Source organism: Oryctolagus cuniculus, chromosome 1 (genome assembly GCF_051225735.1).
Source record: "Oryctolagus cuniculus isolate XC-2025 breed Fujian yellow rabbit chromosome 1, ASM5122573v1, whole genome shotgun sequence".
Classification (NCBI taxonomy): domain Eukaryota; kingdom Metazoa; phylum Chordata; class Mammalia; order Lagomorpha; family Leporidae; genus Oryctolagus; species Oryctolagus cuniculus.
The window spans coordinates 66129383-66154968 of record NC_142867.1 but is presented as its reverse complement, the minus strand read 5'-3'; the positions used below and the strand labels follow the sequence as shown (position 1 = coordinate 66154968).

General features: G+C 44.8%; 2 protein-coding genes across 14 annotated transcripts in view; one reads left to right on the top strand and one right to left on the bottom strand.

The window, feature by feature from the left end:
• Window positions 1-14365, bottom strand: part of SPCS2 (signal peptidase complex subunit 2) — a 37011-nt gene extending 22646 nt beyond the window's left edge. Inside the window, exon 1 of the mRNA XM_089330957.1 lies at window positions 14245-14365. Coding sequence (XP_089187083.1) covers window positions 14245-14358 — 114 coding nt within the window. The 5' untranslated portion in view covers window positions 14359-14365. The remainder of the gene's footprint in view (window positions 1-14244) is intronic.
• A 144-nt stretch (window positions 14366-14509) lies between these two features.
• Window positions 14510-25586, top strand: part of XRRA1 (X-ray radiation resistance associated 1) — a 93187-nt gene continuing 82110 nt past the window's right edge. For 5 of the 13 annotated variants that reach the window (XM_089330892.1, XM_089330902.1, XM_089330891.1 and 2 more), the window contains exons 1-2: window positions 14731-16037; window positions 17055-17122. In XM_089330892.1, the coding sequence (XP_089187018.1) occupies window positions 15984-16037; window positions 17055-17122 (122 nt within the window). In that variant the 5' untranslated portion in view covers window positions 14731-15983. The other 8 variants (XM_089330919.1, XM_070075380.2, XM_051851026.3 and 5 more) reach the window with 5 other exon arrangements.

The following is a 25586-nucleotide window of genomic DNA, read 5'->3' as shown; positions in this document are numbered from 1 at the left end:
GCCCCGACCGGGACTAGAACCTGGTGTGCTGGCGCCGGCTAAATAAACTTTTTTAAAGTTACATTGTTATGTCTTAATTTTTGACACTGGATCTGTTGATTTCTTGGTATGAAAGATGGAATTTGGCTGTCACACACACATTTTTCTGCTCCTCCCCATCATCTGTTTAATAAAGCTATGAATCAGTATCAATTTGGTCTTACATAATAACTTAATTTTGGGCAATCATTTGGAGTTTACATTATAACCATAGATACTATTCACAAGTGAGTCATATAATAAAATTAGTTTCTCTTTCCTGCATACCTTTTCATTTTTTGGAGCTACTGTTGTTCTTACTGCAAAAGTATTTATCACCAATTTGTTTTCAAATTCTCCCCTACTGTTTAATTCTCCTTTCAGAATGTGCAACCATATTCAGCATTCTGTGAATTTCATCTTCCTGGAGCCTTTAGACTTGCTTCAATCTAAAGGGACTGTTTCCAAGCCTGCTGTGTAACCGTATCTGACTCTACTGTAACCTTGGAGGTTCCCCTCCCCACCTCTCTCTCAAGGACAGGACTCTGCATAGACAGAATTTTACTCTCTCCCTGGCTTACTATTCCCTTGATTTGGTGAAATACTTCCTCTATTGGTTTCCTTGGAAAGGGCACATGGGAAATAAATTCTGAGATTTTATGTATCTGAAAGTCATTTTAATCTACTCACACCAGAATAATGATTTCTTAATTCAACTGTTTTAATTCAACTGTTTTGGCCGGTGCCGCGGCTCACTAAGCTAATCCTCCGCCTTGCGGCGCCGGCACACCGGGTTCTAGTCCTGGTCGGGGCGCTGGATTCTGTCCCGGTTGCCCCTCTTCCAGGCCAGCTCTCTGCTGTGGCTAGGGAAGTGCAGTGGAGTCTCCCCATGGGAGACCAGGATAAGCACCTGGCTCCTGCCTTTGGATCAGCGCGGTGTGCCGGCCGCAGCGCGCTGGCTGCGGTGGCCATTGGAGGGTGAACCAAAGGCAAAGGAAAAGACCTTTCTCTCTCTCTCACTGTCCACTCTGCCTGACAAAAAAAATAAATAATTCAACTGTTTTAACAACATGTTTGGCTACTTTTGAATTCCTGATCCTTCATATTCATGCTGTCTCTGGAAAAACTTACATACGACACAGGAAGTTCATTATGTTGCCAGAACTTAAAATTTCAGTATGATATCTTTTGCACAGGTCAAATTTCATCCAATGTGAAACTACTAGTTGCTACTACCAGATTCTCAGTGCACCAAGCAGACTCTCAATCCAGAAACCAATGTCCTTCAGATTGGAAAACTAGAGTTTAAACACGTTAAGTGCCACGCTACCAGAGTGACAAATCAACAAAATTCTTTAGAGCTGACTGGCAAATATATGGGTTCATTATAAAGTTGTCCTGTCTTGGGGCCAGTGCTGTGGAGTAGAAGCTAAAGCATCCCATATGGATGCCAGTTTGAGTTCTGGCTGCTCCACTTCCAATCCAGCTCCCTGCTAATGCACCTGGGAAAGCAGAGGAAGACAGCCTAGGTACTTGGACCCCTACACCCAGGTGGGAGACCCGGAGGAGGCTCCTGGCTTCAGATGGAATCAGCTCTGGCCGTTGCAGCCATTTGGAGAGTGAACCAGCGGATAGGTGATTGATCTCTCCCTCTCTGCAACTCTGCCTTTCAACTAAAATTTAAAAAAAATAAAAATTGTTCTGTCTTCAGGACAAATACTTGCTTTAATCTCTGAACTCAACCCCACAGCAGATTATATTTGTGGTTTTCTCAAAGATGTATTCATCTTGAGAAAGTGACTGGGTTTGGACTGAATACAAATGTAGGCAAACAGATTTTTTTCCTCCATTCAATAAAGTGAGTCTTTCCTATCCAAGGGGGTTTGGAGCCAGACTACTTGATTTTAATTGTCACTTTTCTACTTTACTGCTGGAAGATAGAGCAAATAGCTTTACTTCTCCAAAGCCTTAGTTCGCTAAATTGTTAAAAGAATGGTAAAAGTGTCCATTTCCCAGATGGGTAAGAAATTAAATATTACAAGACACAGCACAGTGTCTGATACACAAACATTTACTAAAATTAGCTACTGCTGTTGCTATCAATTATGTAAATTATATACACTGTGTCATGGTTACTTCATGGTCTGTTCTGTCTCCCTCACAAGGTAAAAAGGACTACACATTTTTGTATGCTTAGAGCCACGGACATGATATGTTAATATCTATTCTTTTTCTTTTCTTTTTAAATCTGAAAAAAAAAAAATCTGAACCTTGATTTTAAAAGGTGAGAAAGATTTCTAAAATGTTAACTTCTAGTTTAAGTTTAGCAAATATAAACATAGCTAACATCATCTCACTGGTTGTTCACAGAATTTAAGGATAGAAGGTAGGCAAAGGCATAATTATAGCCACCACTCTTTTTTTTTTTAAAGATTTATTTATTCATTTGAAAGTCAGAGTTACAGAGAGAGAGAGGAGAGACAGAGATCTTCCATCTGCTGGCTCATTCCCCAGATGGCTGCAATGCCTAGGTCTGGGCCAGGCAGAAGTCAGGCGATAGCCACCACTTCTTAAATGCGTAGTATATGCTATATATTTTACTGAACATTTTATACTGTCCTACTTAATCCCTACAATAACCCTATGAGGTAAGCACAGTTACCATCCTCCTTTATAGACACCACTAACAGTGTTATTAAACTTGCCAAAGGTGAAAGCTAGAAAGTACTAAATCCAGGAATCAACCTTTTATGATTTCAAAACCCACATTCTCTTAATGTCTCACAATGCTTCCTGTGAAGAAAGGAAAAGAATTATTAGCCATCAAAAACATGAGAACAAGGGCAGGCATTTGGCACAGTGGCTACGTTGCTGCTTAGGAAGCCCATGTCCCATACTGGAGTCCCAGCTTCCTGCTAACACACACCATGAGAGGCAGCAGTGATTCCTCAAGGGCCTGGGTCCCTGCTGCACATGGGAGACGCAGATTAAGTTCCAGGTTCATGGCTTCAGCCTGGTGCAGCACTGGCTGTCAAAGGCATTTGGTTCCTTTTTTAAACTAGCAGCTCACTCTCTCTCAAAAAAAAAAAAAGAAAAGGAACAGGAAACAAAGGGATCCCCAAAGAGACAGCCATGAGCCAGGATACGTATCTTGATTCCTATATAACAAGCTTTAGTTAATATTTTTTAATAAAAAAAAAAGTTTTGTTTTGCTTTTTGAGGCAAACAGGCCTCCCTAAACGTACTCAACAGCTGGTACTGAGGCCAAAAAGGAACCTAATCCAGGTCTCCCATGTGGGTGGCAGGAACCCAATCACTTTACCTATTACCTCTGCCTCCCTGGGTCTGCATTAGCAGGAAATTGGCATCAGCAGCCAGGGCTGCCTATATGGGCTTTTTATTTTTATTTTTATTTTTATTTTTATTACCAGCGCTGTGGTAAAGTGGGTAAAGCCACCGCCTGCAATGCCAGCATCCCATATGGGCACCGGTTCAAGTCCCCACTGTTCCACTTCTGATCCAGCTCTCTGCTATGGCCTGGGAAAAGAGTAGAAGATGGCCCAAGTCCTTGGGCCCCTGCACTTGCATGGGAGACCTGGAAGAAGCTCCTGGCTCCTGGCTTCAGATCAATGCAGCTCCAGCTGTTGTGGCCAACTGGGGAGTGAACCAGCACATAGAAGACCTCTCCTTTTCTCTGTAACTCTTTCAAGTAAATAAATTAATCTTTAAAAAAATTTTAGGGAAAAGAGGGAGGGATGGGGATACAAATTTTTCATCTGCTGGTTCACCCCCGCCAGATAGCCACAATGGCTGGAGCTGGGCTGATCTGAAGCCAGGAGCCAGGAGCTATTTCCAAGTCTCCCACTTGGGTGCAGGGGCCCAAGCACTTGGGTCATCTCCCACTGCTTTCCCTCCCACTTCTTACCCAAGCCATAAGTAGAGAACTGGACTGGAAGTAGAGCAGCTGGGACTGGAACCGGTGCCCATATGGGATGCCGGTGCCACAGGTAGAGGCTTAGCCTACCTCACCACAGCCCTGCACCCTACATGGGCATCTTAACTGCTAGGCTGAACATCTGCCCTAAGACAAAAGATTCCAATGGTGATTATATGTGCAGAGCCTGTGACATCTAAAAAACCTTGTAGTTCCCATTTCCCTCAACTTAAAACAATCAGAATTTGGCTGAAAATATAGCTCAAAAATACTATTTTAAGGAAATCACTTCCCAACACCACCAAGTGAAGAGACTTTTAATCAAACTAACATACCTGATACCAGAGCTGGGTGGCTAACCAGTTTACAAAAAATAGGCATGTGATAGCTTTGATAGACTCTAGTTACAATTTTCCAGTGCACATTTGAATAGAGTTCTACAAAGACATTTCACTGCAGCTGAAGAACACCATTTTTGGAATTCTTCAATGCAGGAAAGATGTGTGACGATCAGGAAAGCAGTTTCTGAATTCACTGATTTGGTGATTACAGTTTCCTCTGGTTCCTCAAGCATCCTCTGGCCTTAGCAGGGTGGACAGTGGGGACAAAAAAATAAACAAAATCCTTGGTCACAAAGATATATCAATAGAACAAAACTGTCTTGGACAGCATGAACATCTTCCATTTTCTTATTTTAGTAACAGTGAAAAAAGAAGTTATTCAGCATTATCAAAGAATTCAGTGGAGGGGCCAGCTCTGTGGCATAGTGTATAAAGTCACCACGTGCAGTGCCAGCATCCCATATGGGTGCCAGTTCTAGTCCCAGCTGCTCCACTTCCAAGCCAGCTCTCTGCTATGGCCTGGGAAAGCAGTAGAAGATGGTCCAAGCCCTTGGGGCCCTGCGCCCGCATGGGAGACCTGGAAGCTCCTGACTCCTGGTTTCGGATCAGTGCAGCTCCAGCTGTTGCAGCCAGCTAGGGAGTGAACCAGCAGATGGAAGACCCACCTCCCTTTCTCTCTCTGCCTTTCTGTAACTGTCTTTCAAATAAATAATCATTATTTTTAAAAGAATTCAGTGGATTGTCCTCAGCTTCAAAAATTGGCAATCAGACTCAAAGGATTCCTCAATTCACACTGGGACAGAGAAAGGAGAACAGAGGCAAGAGTGGTCAATCTAACTGGATTGAAAGCAACTGGTTGTGGCCCCAGTTGCCCCTCTTCCAGGCCAGCTCTCTGCTATGGCCCAGGAGTGCAATGGAGGATGGCCCAAATCTTTGGGCGCTGCACCCGCATGGGATACCAGGGGAAGCACCTGGCTCCTGGCTTCAGATCAGCGCGATGTGCCGGTCGCAGCGCGCCGGCCGCGGCGGCCATTGGAGAGTGAACCAAGGGCAAAAAGGAAGACCTTTCTCTGTCTCTCTCTCTCACTATCCACTCTGCCTGTCAAAAAAAAAATTTTTTTTTACATTTAAAAAAAAAAAAAAAAAAAAAAAGAGGGTCCAGGGCTGTGTCATAGTGGGTAAAGCCACCTCCTCTGCCATGCTGGCATCCCATGTGAGTGATGGTTGGAGTTCTACCTGCTTCACTTTTGATCCAGTTCCCTGCTCATAAGCCGGAGAAAGCAGCAGAAGATGGCCCAAGTCCCTGGACCCCTGCACCCACATGCGAGACTCAGATGAAGCTCCTGCCTTTGATTTTGACCAGCCCTAGCCATTGCAGCCATTTGGGGAGTGAACCAGTGGATGGGAAGATTTCTCTACCTCTCCCTCTGTGTAATTCTGACTTTCAAAAAAACAAAAAACAAAAAAACAAAAAACAAAAAACAAAAAAACAAAAAAACAAAAACCTGCTAGGACTTTGGTTCAAGGCCAGGGTCACAGCACAGTGGGTTAAGTTGCCACTTACAATTCCAGCAGCCCATACTGGAGAGCTAGTTTGAGTCCTGGATGCTCTGCTTCTGATCCAGCTTACTTACTCCTGACGAGTCTGAGATGGCAGATGATGGCCCAAGGAGTTGTGCCTCTGCCGCTCATGTGGTTGACCAGGATGGAGCCCAGACCTGCTTTTGTGAACCAGATTCTCTGCTCACCCTGTCTGTTGTTTCGCCTTTCAAATAAATGAACACATGAATAAATATTGTTTAAACATTTATTTATTTGAAAGGCAGAGTTACAGACAAGCAGAGAGAGGTCTTCCATCCACTGGTTCACTCCCCAGATGGCTGCAACAGCTTAAGGCTGCACCAATTCAAAGCCAGGATCCTGGAACTTCCTTGGGGTCTTTCACATGAGTACAGGGGCCCAAGCATTTGGGCCATCTTCTGCTCTTTCCCAGGCACATTAGCAGGGAGTTAGATTAGAAGTGGAGTAGCCAGGACTTGAACCAGCACCCATATGAGATGCTGACACTGCAGGCAGTGGCTTTTACCCACTACACCAGAGTGCCAGCCCCAACAAATCATTTTTAAAAAAGTAAAAGTAATTAATCTGTGATACCACTGTTACATAATGATGAATATGGTACTAAAATAAAAATTTGAAGCTTTAAGGGTTAATCCATAAAGACAAAAATAAGTTTTAAAATGAATAATTCATCATTTTAAGATGTACAGTCCAGTGGTTTTTAGCATACTTACAAGTTTACACAACCATTGCCACAATCCTGCAAAAAGAAAACTCCACACCTACAAACAGGCACACCTCATTCCCTCTGCCAGCCTGGCAGCCACAAATCCACTTTCCGTCCCTGTGGCAATCTGCCTATTTGGGCCATTTCATATAAATGGAGTCAGAAAAAACATGTTTTTTTTTTTTTAATGACAGCTTCTTTCACTTAGCATAGTATTTTTCAAGGTGCATCTATGCTGTAGCATGTATTAATGCTTCATTTTTTTTTTTTTTTTTTTTTTGGACAGGCAGAGTGGACAGTGAGAGAGAGACAGAGAGAAAGGTCTTCCTTTGCCATTGGTTCACCCTCCAATGGCTGCCGCAGCCGGCACACGACGCTGATCCGATGGCAGGAGCCAGGTACTCATCCTGGTCTCCCATGGGGTGCAGGGCCCAAGCACCTGGGCCATCCTCCACTGCACTCCCTGGCCACAGCAGAGAGCTGGCCTGGAAGAGGGGCAACCGGGACAGAATCCGGCGCCCCGACCAGGACTAGAACCCGGTGTGCCGGCGCCGCAAGGCAGAGGATTAGCCTAGTGAGCCGCGGCGCCGGCCACTTCATTCCTTTCTATGACCACAGTACTATTATATGGATATGACATTTTGTTTACCATTCATCAGTGGACATTCTGTTTCTACCTTTGGATATTGTGATAATTGGGCTTGAACATTTGTGTGCAAGTTTCTGTGTGGACATACAATTTCAATTCTCTTGGGTATATACCCCAGAGTGGAACTGCTGAGTCAAATGGTAATTCTATATTAAACTTTCAGAGGAACTATCAAACTCTTCTCCACAGGTGGCTGTCCCATTTTATGTTCCCAAAGGCAATGTATGACATTCCAGTTTCTCTACACCCTCATTAACACTTGATTATTTTTCACTTAAAAAATAGTTTTTATATATAGCAATTTAGTGAATGTGAAATGGTATCTCTAATGCCTACTGTCCTGAACACCTCTTCATATGCTTATTGGATATATGTGTATCTTCTACAGAGGAATGTCTATTTATACCCTTTGGCCTTTTAAATATTACATTATTTTCTGCATTATTGAGCTTTAATATTAAAAAAAAAAATGTGTTTACTGGAGAGGCAGTTACAGCAGAGAGAGGGAGAGACAGAGAGAAAGGTCCTCCATCCGCTGGTTCACTCCCAAATGGCTGCAATGGCTAGAGCTCGGCCAATCCAAAGCCAGGAGCATCTTCTGAGTCTCCCACATGGGTGCAGGAGCCCAAGCACCTGGGCCATCCTCCACTGCTTTCCCAGGCCATTGGCAGAGAGCAGGATCAGAAGAGGAGTATCGGGACATGAACCAGCACCCATATGGAATGCTGGCACTGCAGGCAGAGGCTTAACCTACTAATCCACAGGCGCCAGCTACATCCTGTACCTTTATCAGATTCATAATCGTCTCCTGTTCTGTAGGTTGTCTTTTCCCTTTCTTGACAGTGTCCTTTGACACAGGTTTTTATTTTCATGAAATAAAAAAGTTTGAGATGCTATTAAAATTTTTATTAGTGTTAAAACTCAGCAGCATGTTTGTTTAAATACAACCATACACAATTACAGGATTGTCATAAAACTGTTCATCTTTGCCATAGCTAAGTAACAAGGCACAAGCATACACCCTGAAGTCTGGCAAGCTAAGATATCATCCAGGGGAGTTAAAGAGTAGGCCTAACCTAAGGACACATGGTTGGTGGGAGACAAAGGTAAAGACAGTCTAGGTGTTCCATCTCAAAACAGAGGCTCTTCCTACTACCACATTAGCTAGCACAAGGCCTGTTCCAGTGTGAGAGGCAAAGTGCTGAGTGAAGTAAGAAGACCAGATAAAGTATGGGAGAAGCTGGAAATGTTACCAACTTGGACAAGTTGCTTCATCCTAATCTCTTTGTGTCCATGGTCAATAAAATTAAGGAAGCTGGAAGAGATGAGCCTCTTCATTATAAAATTTTAGAGAAATCTGCATTAAACAGAATAAAGGAGGGAAAAAAAACCTCTTAAAATGTCAGAACCAGAAAGGACCTTAAAATCTAAGAGTAGGGCTTGGCGCTGTGGCACAGTGGGCAAACCCATCACCTGTAGTGCTGGCATCCCATGTGGGCAGCAGTTCTAGTCCTGGCTGCTCCACTTCCTATCTAGCTCCTTGTTAATGTGCCTGGGAAAGCAGTGGAATATGGCCCAAGTGCTTGGGCCCCTGTACCCACATGGGAGATCTGAAAGAAGTGCTTAACTTCGGATCGGCCCAGCTCTGGCCATTGTGGCCATTTGGGGAGTGAACCAGCAGATGAACGTTCTCTCTCTCCTTCTCTCTCTGTAACTGCCTTTCAAATAAGTCAGTCTTAAAAAAAATGCAAGAGTAACAGAAATGTGTGAGAAAATGCATATGTTCAGGCCCCACTTTGAGAAAATTTGATTCAGGTCTGGAAGAGAACCCAGACGCCTGTTATTTTTAACTAATACTCAAGAGAGTCTGATGTAGACAGACTTCACATCATGCACTGAAAAATATTTGTCTAAGAAAGCTAAAGTCCAGAATGACTACCTTTGAGTAACAATATACTTATATTGTTAAATGATACATATATCTCAGTTTTTACTATGTGCCATATTTTAAGGTAAAGATTATTACTATACCCACTTTACAGATAAGTAAACTGAGATACAAAGAGGTTTATTAACTTGCCCAAGAAAACACATCTAACAAGTGGCAGACACAGAATTCAAACCCAGATAGCCAGCCTGGTTCCAGAGCTTGTGTCCTCAACTAAGATATAAAAGCTGTGCCAGGAGACAGAATCCAGGTATGAGGTTAAAAGATCTGGATATAGCTTCTGGAAAGCATAATTTAACATTACCTACCAACTTTAATAGCCAAAACAAATTAAGCAAGCAGCTTTTCTTTACAGCTGTACATATAAAAAAAAAAACCTTGATGTTATTGGGGCAAAATGACTTAATGCAATGATTGAAATTAAATCATTCTGAGATGGAGGCCAGAAACTATTTTTGTAATGTTAACATCAGAAAGATGTTAAGAACTGCTGTTCTTAAAGGCAGTTTCTTGGGAGCAGAAATTCACATGTGTTAGGGAAAGCTAGTAGCACATTTGCATCTCTTTATTACATTTCTTTATAGCAATGAAACTATAGCTGCAGAAATAAAATTAAAATCCTCCCCCCCAAACCAAGACAAATCAAATCAAAGAGATTATACTGCAGGTAACAGCCTCTCATTCCCACAGAGCACAGATTTTTCTACTCATTCAGATTCTGCCCCACAGAGAACATTTTCCCCATGTTCTCTCTCTCCTACAGTAACCTTCAGTTTTCAGACAATTAGAGGTACATTCTCTAAAGCTGTTTCTGAAAATCGAGGTGACAGACTGACTTTCTTCTGCTAAATTCAATGCTATGAGCATTTATCCTGGGTTGATCACCATAAAGAATCCCTCATGGGAAACCGGACAAATTGGTGAAACAACACAAGAAAGGATGGCATATTAAGTGACAATTCAATTCCCATGTATGGTAAGTGTTCGAGGAATTCAGAAGGGGAACAGCTCAATGTAAAGCTGAAATGAAGTTTTCACAGAAACAAGAACTTAAATAGCTTCCAACTACTATTCTCTCCCATTTCTCACTTCTTAGTCTTCCAGGTGCTCCTTTGAGAGGTCTTTATTTCTGTTTCTCAAGTTGAAGCTCTCATCACCTTATTCTATTTTTACATAGCCCTTTACAAAGAACAATTACCAGTATTATACAATTTAATCCTTATAGTAAGCCTATCAAATGTATGAGTGTCCACAATGTTTACAGAAGGAAATTTAAGTTCAGTCTTTTTTTTTTTTTTTTTTTTTTTTTTGACAGCCAGAGTGAACAGTGAGAGAGAGACAGAGAAAAAGGTCTTCCTTTGCCGTTGGTTCACCCTCCAATGGCCGCCGCGGCCAGCGTGCTGTGGCCAGTGCACCGCGCTGATCCGAAGCCAGGAGCCAGGTGCTTCTCCTGGTCTCCCATGGGGTGCGGGGCCCAAGGACTTGGGCCATCCTCCACTGCACTCCCTGGCCACAGCAGAGAGCTGGCCTGGAAGAGGGGCAACCGGGACAGAATCCGGTGCCCCGACCGGGACTAGAACCCGGTGTGCCGGCGCCGCAAGGCGGAGGATTAGCCTAGTGAGCCGCGGCGCCAGCCAGTTCAGTCATTTTACAACTTATTCACAGCCATACATCTTTTAACATGCTGTACCAGAATTCAAATTTGCTTTTCTTTTCACTAAATCACACACTAGGATGGCACATGATCTCACTAGAAGGCTTTTAGTTTTTTAAATTCTTATTTGAAAGGCAGAGAGAGTGTTTTCCCATCTGCTGGATCACTCTCCCAATTGCTCCAATAACTGGGCTAGGCCAGCCAGATTGAAGGCAAAAGTTGGAAATTCGATTTGGGTGCCCAATGTGGGTGGCAAGGACCCAATTACTTGACCCATCCATCATCTGCTACTTCTCAGGGTGCACATTAGCAGGTAGCTGGAATGGAGAGCAAAGATGGAACTCAAATCCAGGCAGCCCAATACAGGATGTGGGAGTCCCAAAAGAAAGCTTAATCACTATCAAATGCCTGCCCACAGAAGGCTTCTAATTTTTACTTCTCCAAACTACCTAAATAATTGTCCTGAAAACCACTTTCCATAGTCTCAAAATCCTTAAACAACCTCCTGCTTGAACTTTGGGCAACCCACACCCTCCCTAATCCGATTTTACCTACTTGTCACTATACTGCAGTCAACTCTCCACCTAAGAAACTTCAGGCACTGGGGCTGGCACTGTGACACAGTAGGTTAACGCCCTGGCCTGAAGCGCCGGCATCCCATCCCATTGGGCACTGGTTCAAGACCCGGCTGTTCCACTTCCTGTCCAGCTCTCTGCTTTGGCCTTGGAAAGCAGCAGAAGATAGCCCAAGTCCTTAGGCCCCTGCACCCACGTGGGAGACCAGGAAGAAACTCCTGGCTTTGTTCCGATCAGCACAGCTCCAGCCGTTGCGGCCATCCGGGAGCGAACCATCAGATGGAAGACCTCTCTCTCTGCCTCTCCTCTCTCTGTGTAACTCTGACTTTCAAATAAATAAATACATCTTAAAAACAAAGAAGAAAAAAACTTCAGGCACCATCACATTCTGTGTACTTTGCTTAAGGAGTCTTCTCACCCAGTATGCTTTTCCTCTCTCTCCTGCCAAATTAGGCTCCACCACTCACTCACATAGGTCATCCTGTGGGGGCCCCACCTTCATAAATCAAATCTCAAGGATCATCCTCCTTCATTGGAACTTCTGAAAAAGCACATTTGGGGGCCGATGTGGCAATAGTGGGTTAAGCTGCTAATGTGAAGCTGGCATCCCAAATGGGTGCCAATTTGAGTCCCAGCTGCTCCACTTTTGATCCAGCTCCCTACTAATGGTCCTTAGGAAAGTAGCGGAAGGTGGCCCATGTGCGTGGGCTCCCGCATCTACATGGCAGACCCGGATGAAGCTCCTAGCTTCAGCCCGGCCAAGCCCTGGTCACTGTGGCTGTCTGGGGAGTGAACCAGTGCATGGAAGATCTCTCTCTCACTCTCTGGCTCTCCTTCTCTAACTCTGCCTTTCAAATAAATAAATTTTTAAAGTACACATTTGAATATACCATATCCTTCCTTAATTAAGCACATTTAATAGTTTGAGTATCCCATTCCTATGTTCAGGGTTTTTTTTATTTTCAATATTCTGACAGTATGATTAACTTATTCTGCCATTGCATATTTGCATCAGACACTACAAGTTACAGAGCTTGCTAATGTGTATCTAGTTTGATTCCTCCCAAAATTCTGTGCTGTAACTACCTAAGACCCTAACATTTCAGATGAAAAATCTTCATACTTTTTGCAAGTAACCAGCAATCTCAAAGCCGAAATCTTATGATTCCCAAATCCAGGTTCCTTCAATAACACAATGATGCCATAAATTACAGTCAGCCCTGCAAATCCATGAGTTCCATAATCATGGGTTCCCCACCCATGGATCAACCAATCTTGGAAAGGAAATATTTGGCGGGGGAGAAATCCTGTGTGCTGAACATGCACTCCTTTAGTATTAACCTTATTCCCTACACAATAAAGTATAACAATTAGCCAAAGAGTATTTACATTCTATTAAGTGTGTTAAAAGTTATCTAGAGAGGATTTAAAGCACACTGGAGAAAGTGCATGGCTTCTATGCACACACCACGCCATTCTATGTACAGGACTTGAGCACTGCCACTTTTGGCATCTACAGGAGGTCCTGAAAGCACGTCCCCTGGGGCAGATGTGTTCAGTAAGCCCTTAGCAGAGTGCCCCATGCTCACTGATTGCTGGAGGGCAGAGTAAAGGATGAGCACCAGGCAGACAGGCAGGGTTTCTATACAGAAACGACCCGCAAGTCCCAACACTCTCACGTTCGCCTTGAAGTGATTTACATCCCAACCTCCCGAATGTGCTCCTGTCTCCGGAGAAGGGTTAAGAGCGAGAGAAGAGGTAAAGAGAAGCCAGTGACTCTCAACAAGACAAACAAAGATCTGGTTCTGAACTCCTCCACAAGATCCCGTGTTCATCTGTTTAAGCACCTCCCATGCTTTAGGCATATAGGCAGGCCTGAAAGCTGTTTTCAACTAAGGAGAAATCCTCGACCCTTTATGAAAGACTCCAGGCTTAACACTTCCGTCAAACCAGCTGGGAGCCCCACAACGAGAAAACTGGAATAATGAAGGCTAAACCCCTCGTTTTGCAGATGACCAAATGTGGGGACAGCAAGCATACTTCAAGGTCACAGCGCTAATTAGAAGTATAACCAATACTAGGACCCAGCTCTCCACACAACTGTTTAGTTCGAAGATGCTGTGCAAAGGGCAAAGGCCAATCCTGAAGCAGTCTTCCTGCCTTTCTCTTCGGTTACGGCCTTGCTGCTAGGACTACAAGGTTTCTTTGGGGTTTTTTTGTTTGTTTTTAATGGATGGGCACAAAGGAAAGGGGCGAGCAGGCGCAGGGAGCAGAGCAGCTGGCGGCAAGTAGCAGGGAAAGGGGAGGAAAACGACAGGGGAAAAAAGGGGAAACTCTTAAAGGCTTCTCGTCAGCCCCCAAATACTCTAACACTATCAGTATTTGGCGTATGGCGACAGAAATGCCTAGAAACTTCAGTCGGCAAAAGGCAGGGAACACTTTGGAATCTGTGGTAACACGCGAGGGTGACGGTGGTGGGGAGTTTGGGGGATACCGACGGAGACGGAAAGAGAGATTCTTTAATTGCTTCCAGCTTCAGTTTTCCCTGTCAATGAAATGGGCACCATAAGGGAAAAGGATGGCCACAATGTGATACAGGAATAACGGAATCAGGTGAAGAAACTGCGGCGGCCAGCATCACGGGCCAAGAAAGCTCCCGAGAAGGAAGGAAGCCCCGGAGAGGAGAGGGCCGGCTACCAGCGCGCGGAGGGTGCCCATGGTGGTCAGATAAGGGCTTCTCGAGAGGCCGCAGAAAAGGAGGGGGGCGGGGATGGGAAGATGCGATCGCACCTCGGGGTTTCCCCCAGGCTCGACTGTCCCCCAGAGCTGGCTCCTCACCTTATCCAATAAGCCGCTGCGGCTACTGCTTGTCCCGCCGCTGGGGCCACCGCAAGCTCCACCACCACCTCCGCCGCCACCGCTTCTCCCGCCCTGTGCAGCCGCCGCCGCCATCTTGTCTGCCTCCGCGTCTCCCTCCCCTCCGACTTGTCCGAAGCTGATTGGCTGAAACTGACGGCGTGACGCGCCGCGCGGGGTTCACCGGGATTCGTAGTTCAAGGCTCGCTGACGCGAGGTTGTCAGCGGAAGTGGCCGCGGGGCTTGCCGGGAATTGTAGTTAGACGCTCCGGTCACCGGTTGCCGCCCACACTGCCAGTCGCCGCTTCGCGGTTACTAAGGAGTAGGGGAGCCAGCGGCCAGCGCCACCGTGGAGCGGCTCCGAGATCCCCGGGAGGCTCGCAGGCGCGCATCCCGCCCGCCCGGGACGTCGCCTCCGCGGACTGCTCGGAGGCGGAAGCGACGCCGGAGGCAGGTGCGCCTAGAAACTTAGTTTGCTTGGCGTTTGAGCGTCCTGCACCCCAGATGTAGTTTCTAACGGGGCAGGGAGGAGTCGTTCATCGTTTTCTAGCTCTGTTAGAGCTCTTGCCAATGATCCTCTCAGGCGACATTGGTAGCTGTTAGTAACGTCGTCGTGTTACAGAGAACTCCGGTTTCCTGAGGGCCTGCTGTGTGTATTTACAGCCATGCTGTCTTTCGTTTAGTCCCATAACCCCTTTAGCTGAGGAAACCCCCAGGAAGCGCCCCCAGGCCAGATAGCAGGTATCAGAACCCGGTTTGGAAGTCGGGTTGTTTTGCTTTTTAACTTCCACAGCCATGGTATTTCCCCTCGTGCATTCCACTTTTACAGCTTTAGGATTTAGTAGTAGTCTAGATTTTAACGAAGTCATTATCGTTTTGTTAGGTTTTAGGATTTTAGGGTTCGAGGAAGTCAAGGAGACAGCCAGTTAAAGTAGAAAAGACTTGTATGATAGAAAGCACAGCATAGTGGAGTTGGAGGTGGGATTGTAGCCGGCCCAGAGTGTTCAGCCCGTTTATGTTGCTGGTTGGGAGGGGGCCATTGCCATAAGGTGGGTGTGAATGGGCAAAAAGCCCCCTTGGCAGGCGTTCTTCAGGACCAGCGCTGTACACTGTGTGGTCTTGGCCCAGGATGTCCCTAGCAAGGAACTGTAAAGGAATTATGTGGGTGGAATCTTAGGCAATGAATACCACGGTGTTATCCTCAGGGTGGTTTTGCTTGGATCCGGTTTTACCAATTGGAGAGTTAACCCCTTGAGTCCCAATAGTCTCACAAGTCCTAACTTTTTTATTTTTTTAAGCAACAAATGTTGCATGGCACTGTCCCGAGGCCTGTGGGGGCATCAGGATACATCTGGTCGCTCCTCTGGTGGAACTCCTGCTTGAGTGTCCCAGCTTCATCCTGCAGCACTGTGGTATTACACCGTCTCCTGTTACATTGCATGTCTTCGTTTTTAACTCCTGTCTATCCCCCACGAATGGCCAAGTTATTGAACGAATACTTGTTGAGTTGCAGGCCTTAGTCTAGTTATAGGGCCTGGGTCCCTGAATAAAACAGGTGAAAACCAATCTTGGCGAAGTTAACGTTCATGTGAAAATAATTATCACTAAATAGCAAGCGAGATTCTTCACTCTGTGAAGCGGTCTTGGGCCACTCCAGTCAGATGCTTCTGAAGCCTTCTGTGGATACCTGATAACTTCTCGAGTTTTGAGACCCAGCTCTCATGTCACCTGCTGTAGGAACCTTCCCTGATCCTTGCTGCCCTCTTCACAGACAGGTGAAGTGCTCCGACAGCATGTTGTTCGTGGTTCCCTTTAGTTCATTAACATGCGGGACTTTTCCTCCAGTAGGCCTGGTATGAGGTGCTGGGTTTAAATAAGCAGGACCCAAGCCCAGCTCTGTAGGGTCTCCTGGCCTGGACTTGTTTGGGGTGGGGACTGGACAGGAGAGCAGGCCATTATAATGCAGTGTGGCGAGTGCCTCCTTTAAGAAGTGGGCCTGAGGTGGTAGCTATCTGAGCCAGGCAAAATGGAACAAACATGTACATGCAGATGAAGAACATATATGCGTGTGTGTGTGTGTGTGTGTGAGAGAGAGAGAGGGAGGGAGGGAGGGAGGGGGAGGGAGGATGAATGTGTTTTGGAGCTAGAGGTCCAGTCAGATTGACATTAACTGAGTCAAAATTGAGATAGAAACGAGGTAGCTGAAGCTAACCTAGGTCATGGCCCTGCAGGTTTGGAACTTAGACTTTCTTTTTTCTACCATATAAATATTTTCTTAGGGTTAATTTCTAGAAAACGTAACCCTGGAGTCATGTCCCCTTCTTGGTCCACTAGTTGTAGATCTACCTTCTCGTTGAATACTCCTCCTAGGGAACTGGACTTTCTATTACTTATATCCAGGTCTGTATGCCCTTCATGAACCTGAGTTTGATTCATCCTTTGTGTTATATGCATAGCAAACATCTTTTTTAGGTTATGTCTTACCGTTCCTACAGAAATGTGTTTTGTGTGATCAGTCAGGTAACCAGTCCCTTTGTTTCTGATTGTGCTTCTCGTATTCTCTTTAAGCAACCCAGCCACACCCTATTGGCATAAAGCTATTCTCCTTTTCTACCTCCCAATCTGTGTCTCTTTCTCTATATGCACACGTGTACTTCATGATTGTTGGGTCCTATAGGTTTTGTAGGTCCAGGTGAGACGAATTTTGGAGAAGATTTCTCACAGTAGCATATAATTAATGAGAAAATTCAAGAGCTCGGAATGGCAGGTTAAGAAGGATTGTAATTTTGCAGGTGAAGAAACAGGTGAAGAAACAAAAAAAAAAGGAAGTCAAGGGAGCATTCCCAAAGTCAAAGATCAAGTAAGTACCACGCACACCTGCAGCCAGGTCCCGTTATTCCATAAGTTGCTAGAACCTTCTCTTAGTTTTCCCAGCCAGTGATTTACTCATTCATTCCTTCGTTCACCTATCTAGCAGATGCTTGTGGTTGGTCAGAAGACACACCTGAAAGGCAGATTAACTGGGTGTAGATCTTCCAGTAATCGCCCCAGTGAGTTCTTGGCTCTGCGCTGAGTGCTGATTTTACACAGGTGAATCAGGTAGTCATGGGCCCCATAGCAGGTGGGAAGTTGATGAGCAGAGAAAACGATTCTAAGAAGTGAGAAGTACTATACTAGGAGAAGCATGGGGTGCTGTCGGAACACTTAAGGAGAGCTTCAGATCCTTTGTAGGGGAGGTCAGGGATCAGGAAATCATAGTGCCTTGTGTCAAACCAAAGGAGATACCAAAATTCATTCACCGTTCCACATATATTTGTGAAATATGTTATGTGTCAGGTGCTGTGTTAAGGATAAATTGATGAATACCATAGAAACTGTTTTTCCCCTTGGAGAGTTTAGCATCTAATTAGGGGCATCAGGACTGCATCAGTCTTGGTAATGCCATCTGAGCCTTCATTTGGTTCCCACATGTCCACTGGGTACATCCCATGAGTTGGGTCCTAAGGTTGAAGAGAGACGGTGACTTGGACAAATTTCCAGACTTGGAGGTTCATTTGGAAGGTGGTAGAAAGGGCTCAGGCTGTGAGGGAGAAATTGAAGAATAACCCCAGAGCTTGCCAGAGGCAACAGCTATTTCTCCCTGGAAGGTTTGGCGAAGGCTAACCTTCTCTGAGACATGGAGTCTTTATCCTCATTTTATATGTGGGAAGTTCAGGTCTCACTGGATAGAATGATGCCCGTGGTCATTCAGCTTAGTCGTAGAAATTAGACTCAAGCTTCCTGTTTCTAAAATGGACTCCCTTCCTATCAAACCACTCTGCTCTTCCTATTTGTCACTTCCAGGAAACCTCTTTTTCAGGTCACATTGATTCCAGCTGTCGGCACAGCTTCTTCCTTCTACTGAACTCCTCCCCAATCCTCCATGCCGTGGCCCCAGCATTCTCCAGATGGCCTCCCTTCTCCCAGCCAGGGCTTGCAGATTCCACATTTCTGCTGCCTGAAATTTTCTGAAGGGGGCTCAGAGTAGATTTGGGAATGGCTGGATCCCTTTAAACAGAAATTTCTGGAGCTCAAGCTTTAGGAAACTAAAGTTTTTGAGGTGGTGTGGGAGCTGAATCATAAAAGATGTGATCAACCAGGTGACCCAGGTGTAAGAGGGTATTTTAGGCTAAAAGAATGCCAAGGACAAAGGCAGGAGAGAGTGAATCTGAATGTTTTGCTCTGGGACTAGAGAATGACTCTGTGAGCCTGGATGGACTCGGACTTAAAGGCCATTCAAGGCCAAGCTCAGGCACCTGGTCTCCAGGCTAAGTAGGAACAGAGATTGTTACAGTATTCTAGGTGAGAGATGATGGAAGATTTAATGAAAGCAGTAGAGATGGAGAAAAGTAGATCTTCGAGGCAGTGTTTCTGAGGTGGAATTATCACTACTAGGGGACCAATGAGATGCATGAGATAAGAAAGGCACTGGGGTTAGGATGATGTTCATACTGCATTGGGCAGTGCCCAACTGTACATTGTCAAGACAAAAAGGAAATGTTGGTTACTGAATAGGAAAAAGCCAAGTAATGGGAATTCATTTTGCTGAAATTCCCACAGGTTGAAAAACATTAAAAAAGTCAATCAGAAAAAGCATACTTGTAGCCCATGAGTTGAATCTGGTTCCGATGTGCTTTGTTTGGCCTGCACGTTGTTTCTAAATAGCAGATTAGTTACTGACACTCACATAATGAAGAGATTGAACATAAAAGGCAGACTTCCCAAAAACCCATGAAGATCCAGCAACACTGACTTGGGTTTCTGCCGGGTGGCAGTAGGTAAGAGCAAGAACGTGGCTGCTGTGTTGCTGTGTGGGTCCATGCGCACACGTGCACACATACACACATACATTCACTGACTGGCACGCTCACTCCCATTCTCTTCTTTTTTCTTTTTTTTAAGATTTATTTATTATTTGAGAGGGAGAGTTACAGAGGGAGAGACAGAGAGAAAGGTCTTCCTTCCGTTGGTTCACTCCCTAATTGGCTGCTACGGCCGGAGCCACACCAATCAGGAGCCAGGTGCTTCTTCCCAGTCTCCCATGTGGGTACAGGGGCCCAAGTACTTGGGCCATCTTCTGCTTTCCCAGGCTATAACAGAGAGCTGGATTGGAAGAGGGGCAGCTGGGACTAGAACCAGTGCTCATATAGGATGACAGCGCTGCAGGCAGAGGATTAACCTACTGCACCACGGAGCCGGCCCTTCCCACCTTCTTTTTTCATGTCCGGTTTTCTTCACTGACATGGCCCACCTAACACCTGCAGCCATCTGTATTTGCGGCTCCTCGCTGGGCTGCAGATTTTTGCGAGCTTTGACATCAGACTATGGCAAAGAGTTCTACATATTTTTCTTAGCAAATTCTTTACCTTCAGAATCCTTGAATGATAAACAGTGAGTGCAATTGCATTAGGGGTATTGGTTCCCTTGAGGGATTTTTGGTGTCAGGCTCTGTGAACAGGATAGTAATTTGGTAAAGAAAGGCCTGAGTTGGCCGGTGCCGCGGCTCACTTGGCTAATCCTCCGCCTGTGGTGCCAGCACCCTGGGTTCTTGCCCCGGTTGGGGTGCCGGATTCTGTCCCGGTTGCTCCTCTTCCAGTCCTGCTCCCTGCTGTGGCCCAGGAAGGCAGTGGAGGATGGCCCAAGTCCCTGGGCCCTGCACCTGCATGGGAGACCAGGAGGAAGCACCTGGCTCCTGGCTTCGGATTGGTGCAGCGCGCCAGCTGTAGTGGCCATTTGGGGGGGTGAATCAACGGAAAAGGAAGACCTTTCTCTCTCTCTCTCTCTCTCACACTCTCATTCTCTCACTGTATATCTCTGCCTGTCAAAAAAAAAAAAAAAAAAAAGCCTGAGTCAGACCCTAAAGTTAGAACACTATTCTCCTTTTGTGCATGTACATGTATGTACATGTGCATACACACACATGCACCTGCCCAAAGAATTCTCTGACTCATCTAAATTCGGAATGGTGAGGCTCTGGACTCCTCTTCAGAAGATAGAAGGTGGGAACTTGTTTCTTTCCTGCTCTTCTAGTTCTTTAAATGTCAGAGAGGTGGTGCACTTGGAATATTTGAAATCTTCCCCATCACAGCTCTCTACTCACCCTCTCTCACACTCAGTGAAGCAGCCTCTGCCCTGGGTGCTGAGGGCTAGTCTTCCTGCCTCCTCAGGGGTGGCCCTGTAGGTCTGCCCGTCTTTAATCCTCCTTTCTTTCTCTGCTGACCCCTCTTCAGTCTGTAGATGTAGCCAAGTCTTTCTCATCCTGTGTACCAGGTGTAAGGTGTCCGGCGCATAACAGATCTTCCCAGGCAGACGAATCAATTAATTCACAGGCTTTTATTGGGGTTCCGTTCCCGGGCGAGGTTCCCCGGTCCCAACAGTGCAACAGAGCTGGGGCCAGGGAAATCGCGCATCAGAGATTGGGAGGGCTCCTTTTATAGATTCAGGGCGTGGGGGTTAAAGGTTGAGGCGGGTCTGATCCTCATTAGTTGACCTTTAGGCACCCGCAGGGACCTTGACAAGGACTTTCTTCCCTAGAAGTAGGCCTCTCCATTCCCGGAAGTGTAGGCCTTCCCTCCTTGCAGATCCCAAAGCTACCATCAGGCAGTTTCCTCTTACTGTAACAAAATACCTGAGGCTGGGCACTTTGTAAAGAAAAGAGGTTTATTTAGCTACAGTTCAGGGGCTTGGTACTAACAGTTTCAGTTCTGGTAAGAACCTCATGGTGAATGACATCATGGTGAGAGCATTTGCAGGAGAAAAAGATCACAAGGTGAGACAGGAAGCCAGAGAGAGAGACTACCTCCCCCCCGCTTCTGAGGATGCATCCCCAGTGACCTAAAAGCTTCCCACTATTCCTTAGCATCGCTCCAGATTCCTACCCGTGAACCCTGGAGGGACATGTCATAGCTTCCTGTTAATGACCATTGTAACAGAAAATGGCCAATGTGTGTTAGCCAGCCGCCAGGTACTGTTGTGAGCCCTTTCACAAGTATTTTCTCACTTAATCATTAAAACGGCCCTATAAAATAAGTGTACCTGTCCACATTTTACAGAGAAAGAAACAAAAATATAGAAAAGCCAAGACCACACAGATCTTGAACCTAGAATTTGAACCCATGCAGTGTTCAGAGTCCATGCTCAGGGGCTGGCATGTGTGACACTGACATCCTGTGTAGGTGCTGGTTCATGTCCTGGCTGCCCTACTTCTGATTCAGCTCCCTGCTGATGATCTCTGGGGAAAGCATCAGAGGATGGCCCAAATACTTGGGCCCCTGCTACCCATGAGGGAGATCCAGAAGAAGCTCCTGGCTTCAGCCTGGTCTAGCCGTGGCCGTTGTGGCCATTTGAGGAGTGAGCCAGCAGGTGAAAGACCTCTCGATCTCTCTCTCTCTCGATCTCTCTCTCTCTCGATCTCTCTCTCTCGATCTCTCTCTCTCGATCTCTCTCTCTCTTGATCTCTCTCTCTCGATCTCTCTCACTAGCTATGACTTTCAAATAAAATAAAATTAAATAAATCTTAGGAAAAAAGAGCCCATGTTCATGCTCAGTAGTGACTCTGCCTGCCAGGACTGGAACCAGGACTGGGGGCAAGGGCTGGCCTGCGTTTGCACAACGCTGAGAGAGGGCGAGTGCCCCTTAGACTTTCCTGTGGTGTCTCTCTCACATTCCTCCAGTGCATCTTTTGACTTTGCCTTTGTTCTCAGGACTGTCTTGCTTCTCTCTTTCATAGTCAAGCTTCTTGAAAAACTTGCCCGAATTCACTTTTTGCATTTTCTTACATTCACTTCTCCATACACAGTTGCAGTCTGACCTGGAAGCTGACTTTCCACTTCCTCATGACCTGGTTTCAGTCCTCACATTACCTGACTTCTCTGCTGATCTCCTCTGCTCTCATAGAGCTTTCCTCCCTCATTCTCACTCTCCATCCTCCTTCTTCCTTATTTTTATTTTAATACTAACAATGACATACTTTCGATTTACTTTATAATCACAAGTTTAACCTTCCACTAAGTGATTCAACAAGTAGTAAGTGAGAATTTCACTCATACATTACTTATTGTGTTTTCTGTATATTTAGTTACCACAAGTCAGGAAAAACATAAAATATTTGTCTTTTTTGGACTGGCTTATTTCAGTAAGCATAATGATCTCTAGTTACATCCATTTTATTGTGCAAGACAGAATTTCATTGTATTCTAGTGTGTATAATATACCACAATTTTTTTTAAAGATTTATTTATTTATTTGAAAGAGTTACACAGAGAGAGAAAGAGAGGCAGAGAGGGAGAGGTCTTCCATCTGATGGTTCACTCCCCCATTGGCTACAACGGCTAGAGCTGCGCCGAGCTGAAGTCAGGAGTCAGGAGCTTCTTCCAGGTCTCCCACGTAGGTGCAGGGGCCCAAGGACTTGGGCCATCTTCTGCTTTCCCAGGCCATAGCAGAGAGCTGGAGCGGAAGTGGAAGCAGCTGGGTCTTGAATCGGCACCAAAATGGGATGCCAGCATTTCAGGCCAGCATGTTAACCCATTGCGCCACAGCGCCAGCCCCACCATAATTTCTTTATCCAGTTGATGGACATCTGGTTGATTCTGTATCTTAGCTATTATGAATTGAACTGCTATAAACTTGGGGGTACAGATAACTCATTCATATGTTGATTTCATTTCTTTTTTTTATTTTTTTATTTTTTATTTTTATTTTATTTATTTATTTTTTTTTTTTTGACAGGCAGAGTGGACAGTGAGAGAGAGAGACAGAGAGAAAGGTCTTCCTTTGCCGTTGGTTCACCCTCCAATGGCCGCCGCGGCCGGCGCGCTGTGGCCAGCGCACCGCGCTGATCCGATGGCAGGAGCCAGGAGCCAGGTGCTTTTCCTGGTCTCCCATGGGGTGCAGGGCCCAAGCACCTGGGCCATCCTCCACTGCACTCCCTGGCCACAGCAGAGAGCTGGCCTGGAAGAGGGGCAACCGGGACAGAATCCGGCGCCCCAACTGGGACTAGAACCCGGTGTGCCGGCGCCGCTAGGCGGAGGATTAGCTTAGTGAGCCGCGGCACCGGCTGATTTCATTTCTTTTGTGTAAATTGCCAGGAGTGGAATTGCTGGGTCTTATGGTAGATCTCTTTTTCAGATTTCTGAGGCATCTCCATACTGTCTTCCACAATGGGTGTACTAGTTTACATTCCTATCAACAGTGGATTAGGGAACCTTTTTTTTTACCCACATCCATGCCCAGCATTCATTGTTTTTTGATTTCTGTATGAGAGCCATTCTAACTGAGATGAGATGAATTGTGTTTTTTATTTGCATTTCCTTGGCTAGTGAACCTGAGCATTTTTTCCTGTCTGTAGGCTATTTGAATTTCATCCTTTGAAAAATGCCTGTTCATATCCTTAGCCCGTTTCTCAACTGGATTGCTTGTTTTTTTGTTGTTGAGTTTCTTGAGCTTCTTATGTATCCTGGATTTTAATCCTTTGTCAGATGTATACTTTGCAAATATTTTCTTCCATTCTGTCAGTTGCCTTTTTGTTGGGTGTGTTTTACTGTGCAGAGCTTCTTAGCTTGATGCAATCCCATTTGTCTATTTTTGCATTTATTGCCTGTGCTTCTGGGGTCTTATCCAAGAAGTCTTTGCCTATGCCAATGTCTTGCAGTATTTCCTGTTTTCCTCTAGTAATTTGATGGTTTCAGGCATTAAGTATAGATCCCTTATCCATTTTGAGTTGATTATTTAATTGGGTGTAAGGTAGGGGTCTTGTTTCATACTTCTGCATGCAGAGATGGAATTTACCCAACACCATTTGTTGAAGAGACTTTCCTTTCTTTGGTAAGTGATTTTAGCTCATTTGTAAAAGATGAGTTGGTTGTAGATGTATGGGTTAATTTCTAGGATCTCTAATCTGTTCCATTTGTCTACATGTCTATTCTTGTGCCAGTATCAGGCCATTTTGATACAACTGCCCTGCAATATGTTTTGGAATGCTTCCACCTTTATTTTTATTATTTAGGATTTCTTAAGCTATTTAGGGTTTCTTGTGACTCCAAATGAATTTTAGGATAATTTTTTCCAGATCTTAGAAGAACTTGTCTTTGATATTTTGATTAGGATCACGTTGAATATGTAAATTTCTTTGGATAGTATGGATATTTTGATGATGATATTTCTTTTAATTCATTAACATGGAAGATTTTTCCTTTTTTGTGTCTTCTATTTCTTTCATTAATGTTTTATAATTTTCATTGTAGAGATCTTACACATATATGGATAAATTTATCCCAAAGTATTTAGTGTTTTTGTAGCTATTGTGAATGGGGCTGGTCTGAGAAGTTCTTTCTCAGCCAAGGTATTGTTTGTGTATACAAATGCTATTGATTTTTGTATGTTGATTTTATATCCTGCAACTTTGACAAACTCTCTTATGAGTTCCAATAATCTTTTAGTGAAATCTTTTGATTCCCCTATGTATGAGATCATATCATCTGCAAACAGGGATAATTTGATTTCCTCCTTTGCTATTTTTATCTCTTTGATTTCTTTTTGCTGTCTAATGGCTCTGACAAAAACATCCAGAACTATATTGAATACTAATGGTGAGAGTAAGATTCTTGTCTGATTCTGGATTTTTGTGGAAATGCCCCCAACTTTTCCCGATTCAGTATGATGCTGGCTGTGGGTTTGCCATATATTGCCTTGATTGTATTTAGGTATGTTCCCTCTACTCAAACTGCTTAAGGCTTTTTTTTTTTTTTATCATGAAAGGGTGTTGTATTTTAGTAAGTTCTTTCCCTGCATCTGTTGAGAAAATTGTATAGCTTTTTATTCTTCAATTTGTTAGTGTGATGTATCACATTTATTGATTTGGTCTGTTAAACCATCCTTGCATACCAGGGATAAATCCCACTTGGTCCAGGTAAATGATCTTTCTGATATGTTGTTGGATTTGCTGATGATTTTTGCAGCTATGTTCATCAGGGATATTGGTCTATAGTTCTATTTTTTTGTATCTTTTTCTGGTTTTGGAATTAAAGTGATGCTGTCCTCATAAAAGGAGTTTGGGAAGATTCCCTCCCTTTCAATTGTTTTGGATAGTTTTAAGAAAAATTGGGATTAGTTCGTCTTTGAAAGTTTTGTAGAATTCAGCAGTGAAGCCATCTGGTCCTGGGTTTTTCTTTGTTGTGAGGATCTTTATTACTGATTCAATCTCCATCTTGGTTATTGGTCTATTTAGGCTTTCTGTGTCTTCATAGACATGTATTTGTCCAGGAATCTATCCTTTTCTTCTAGATTTT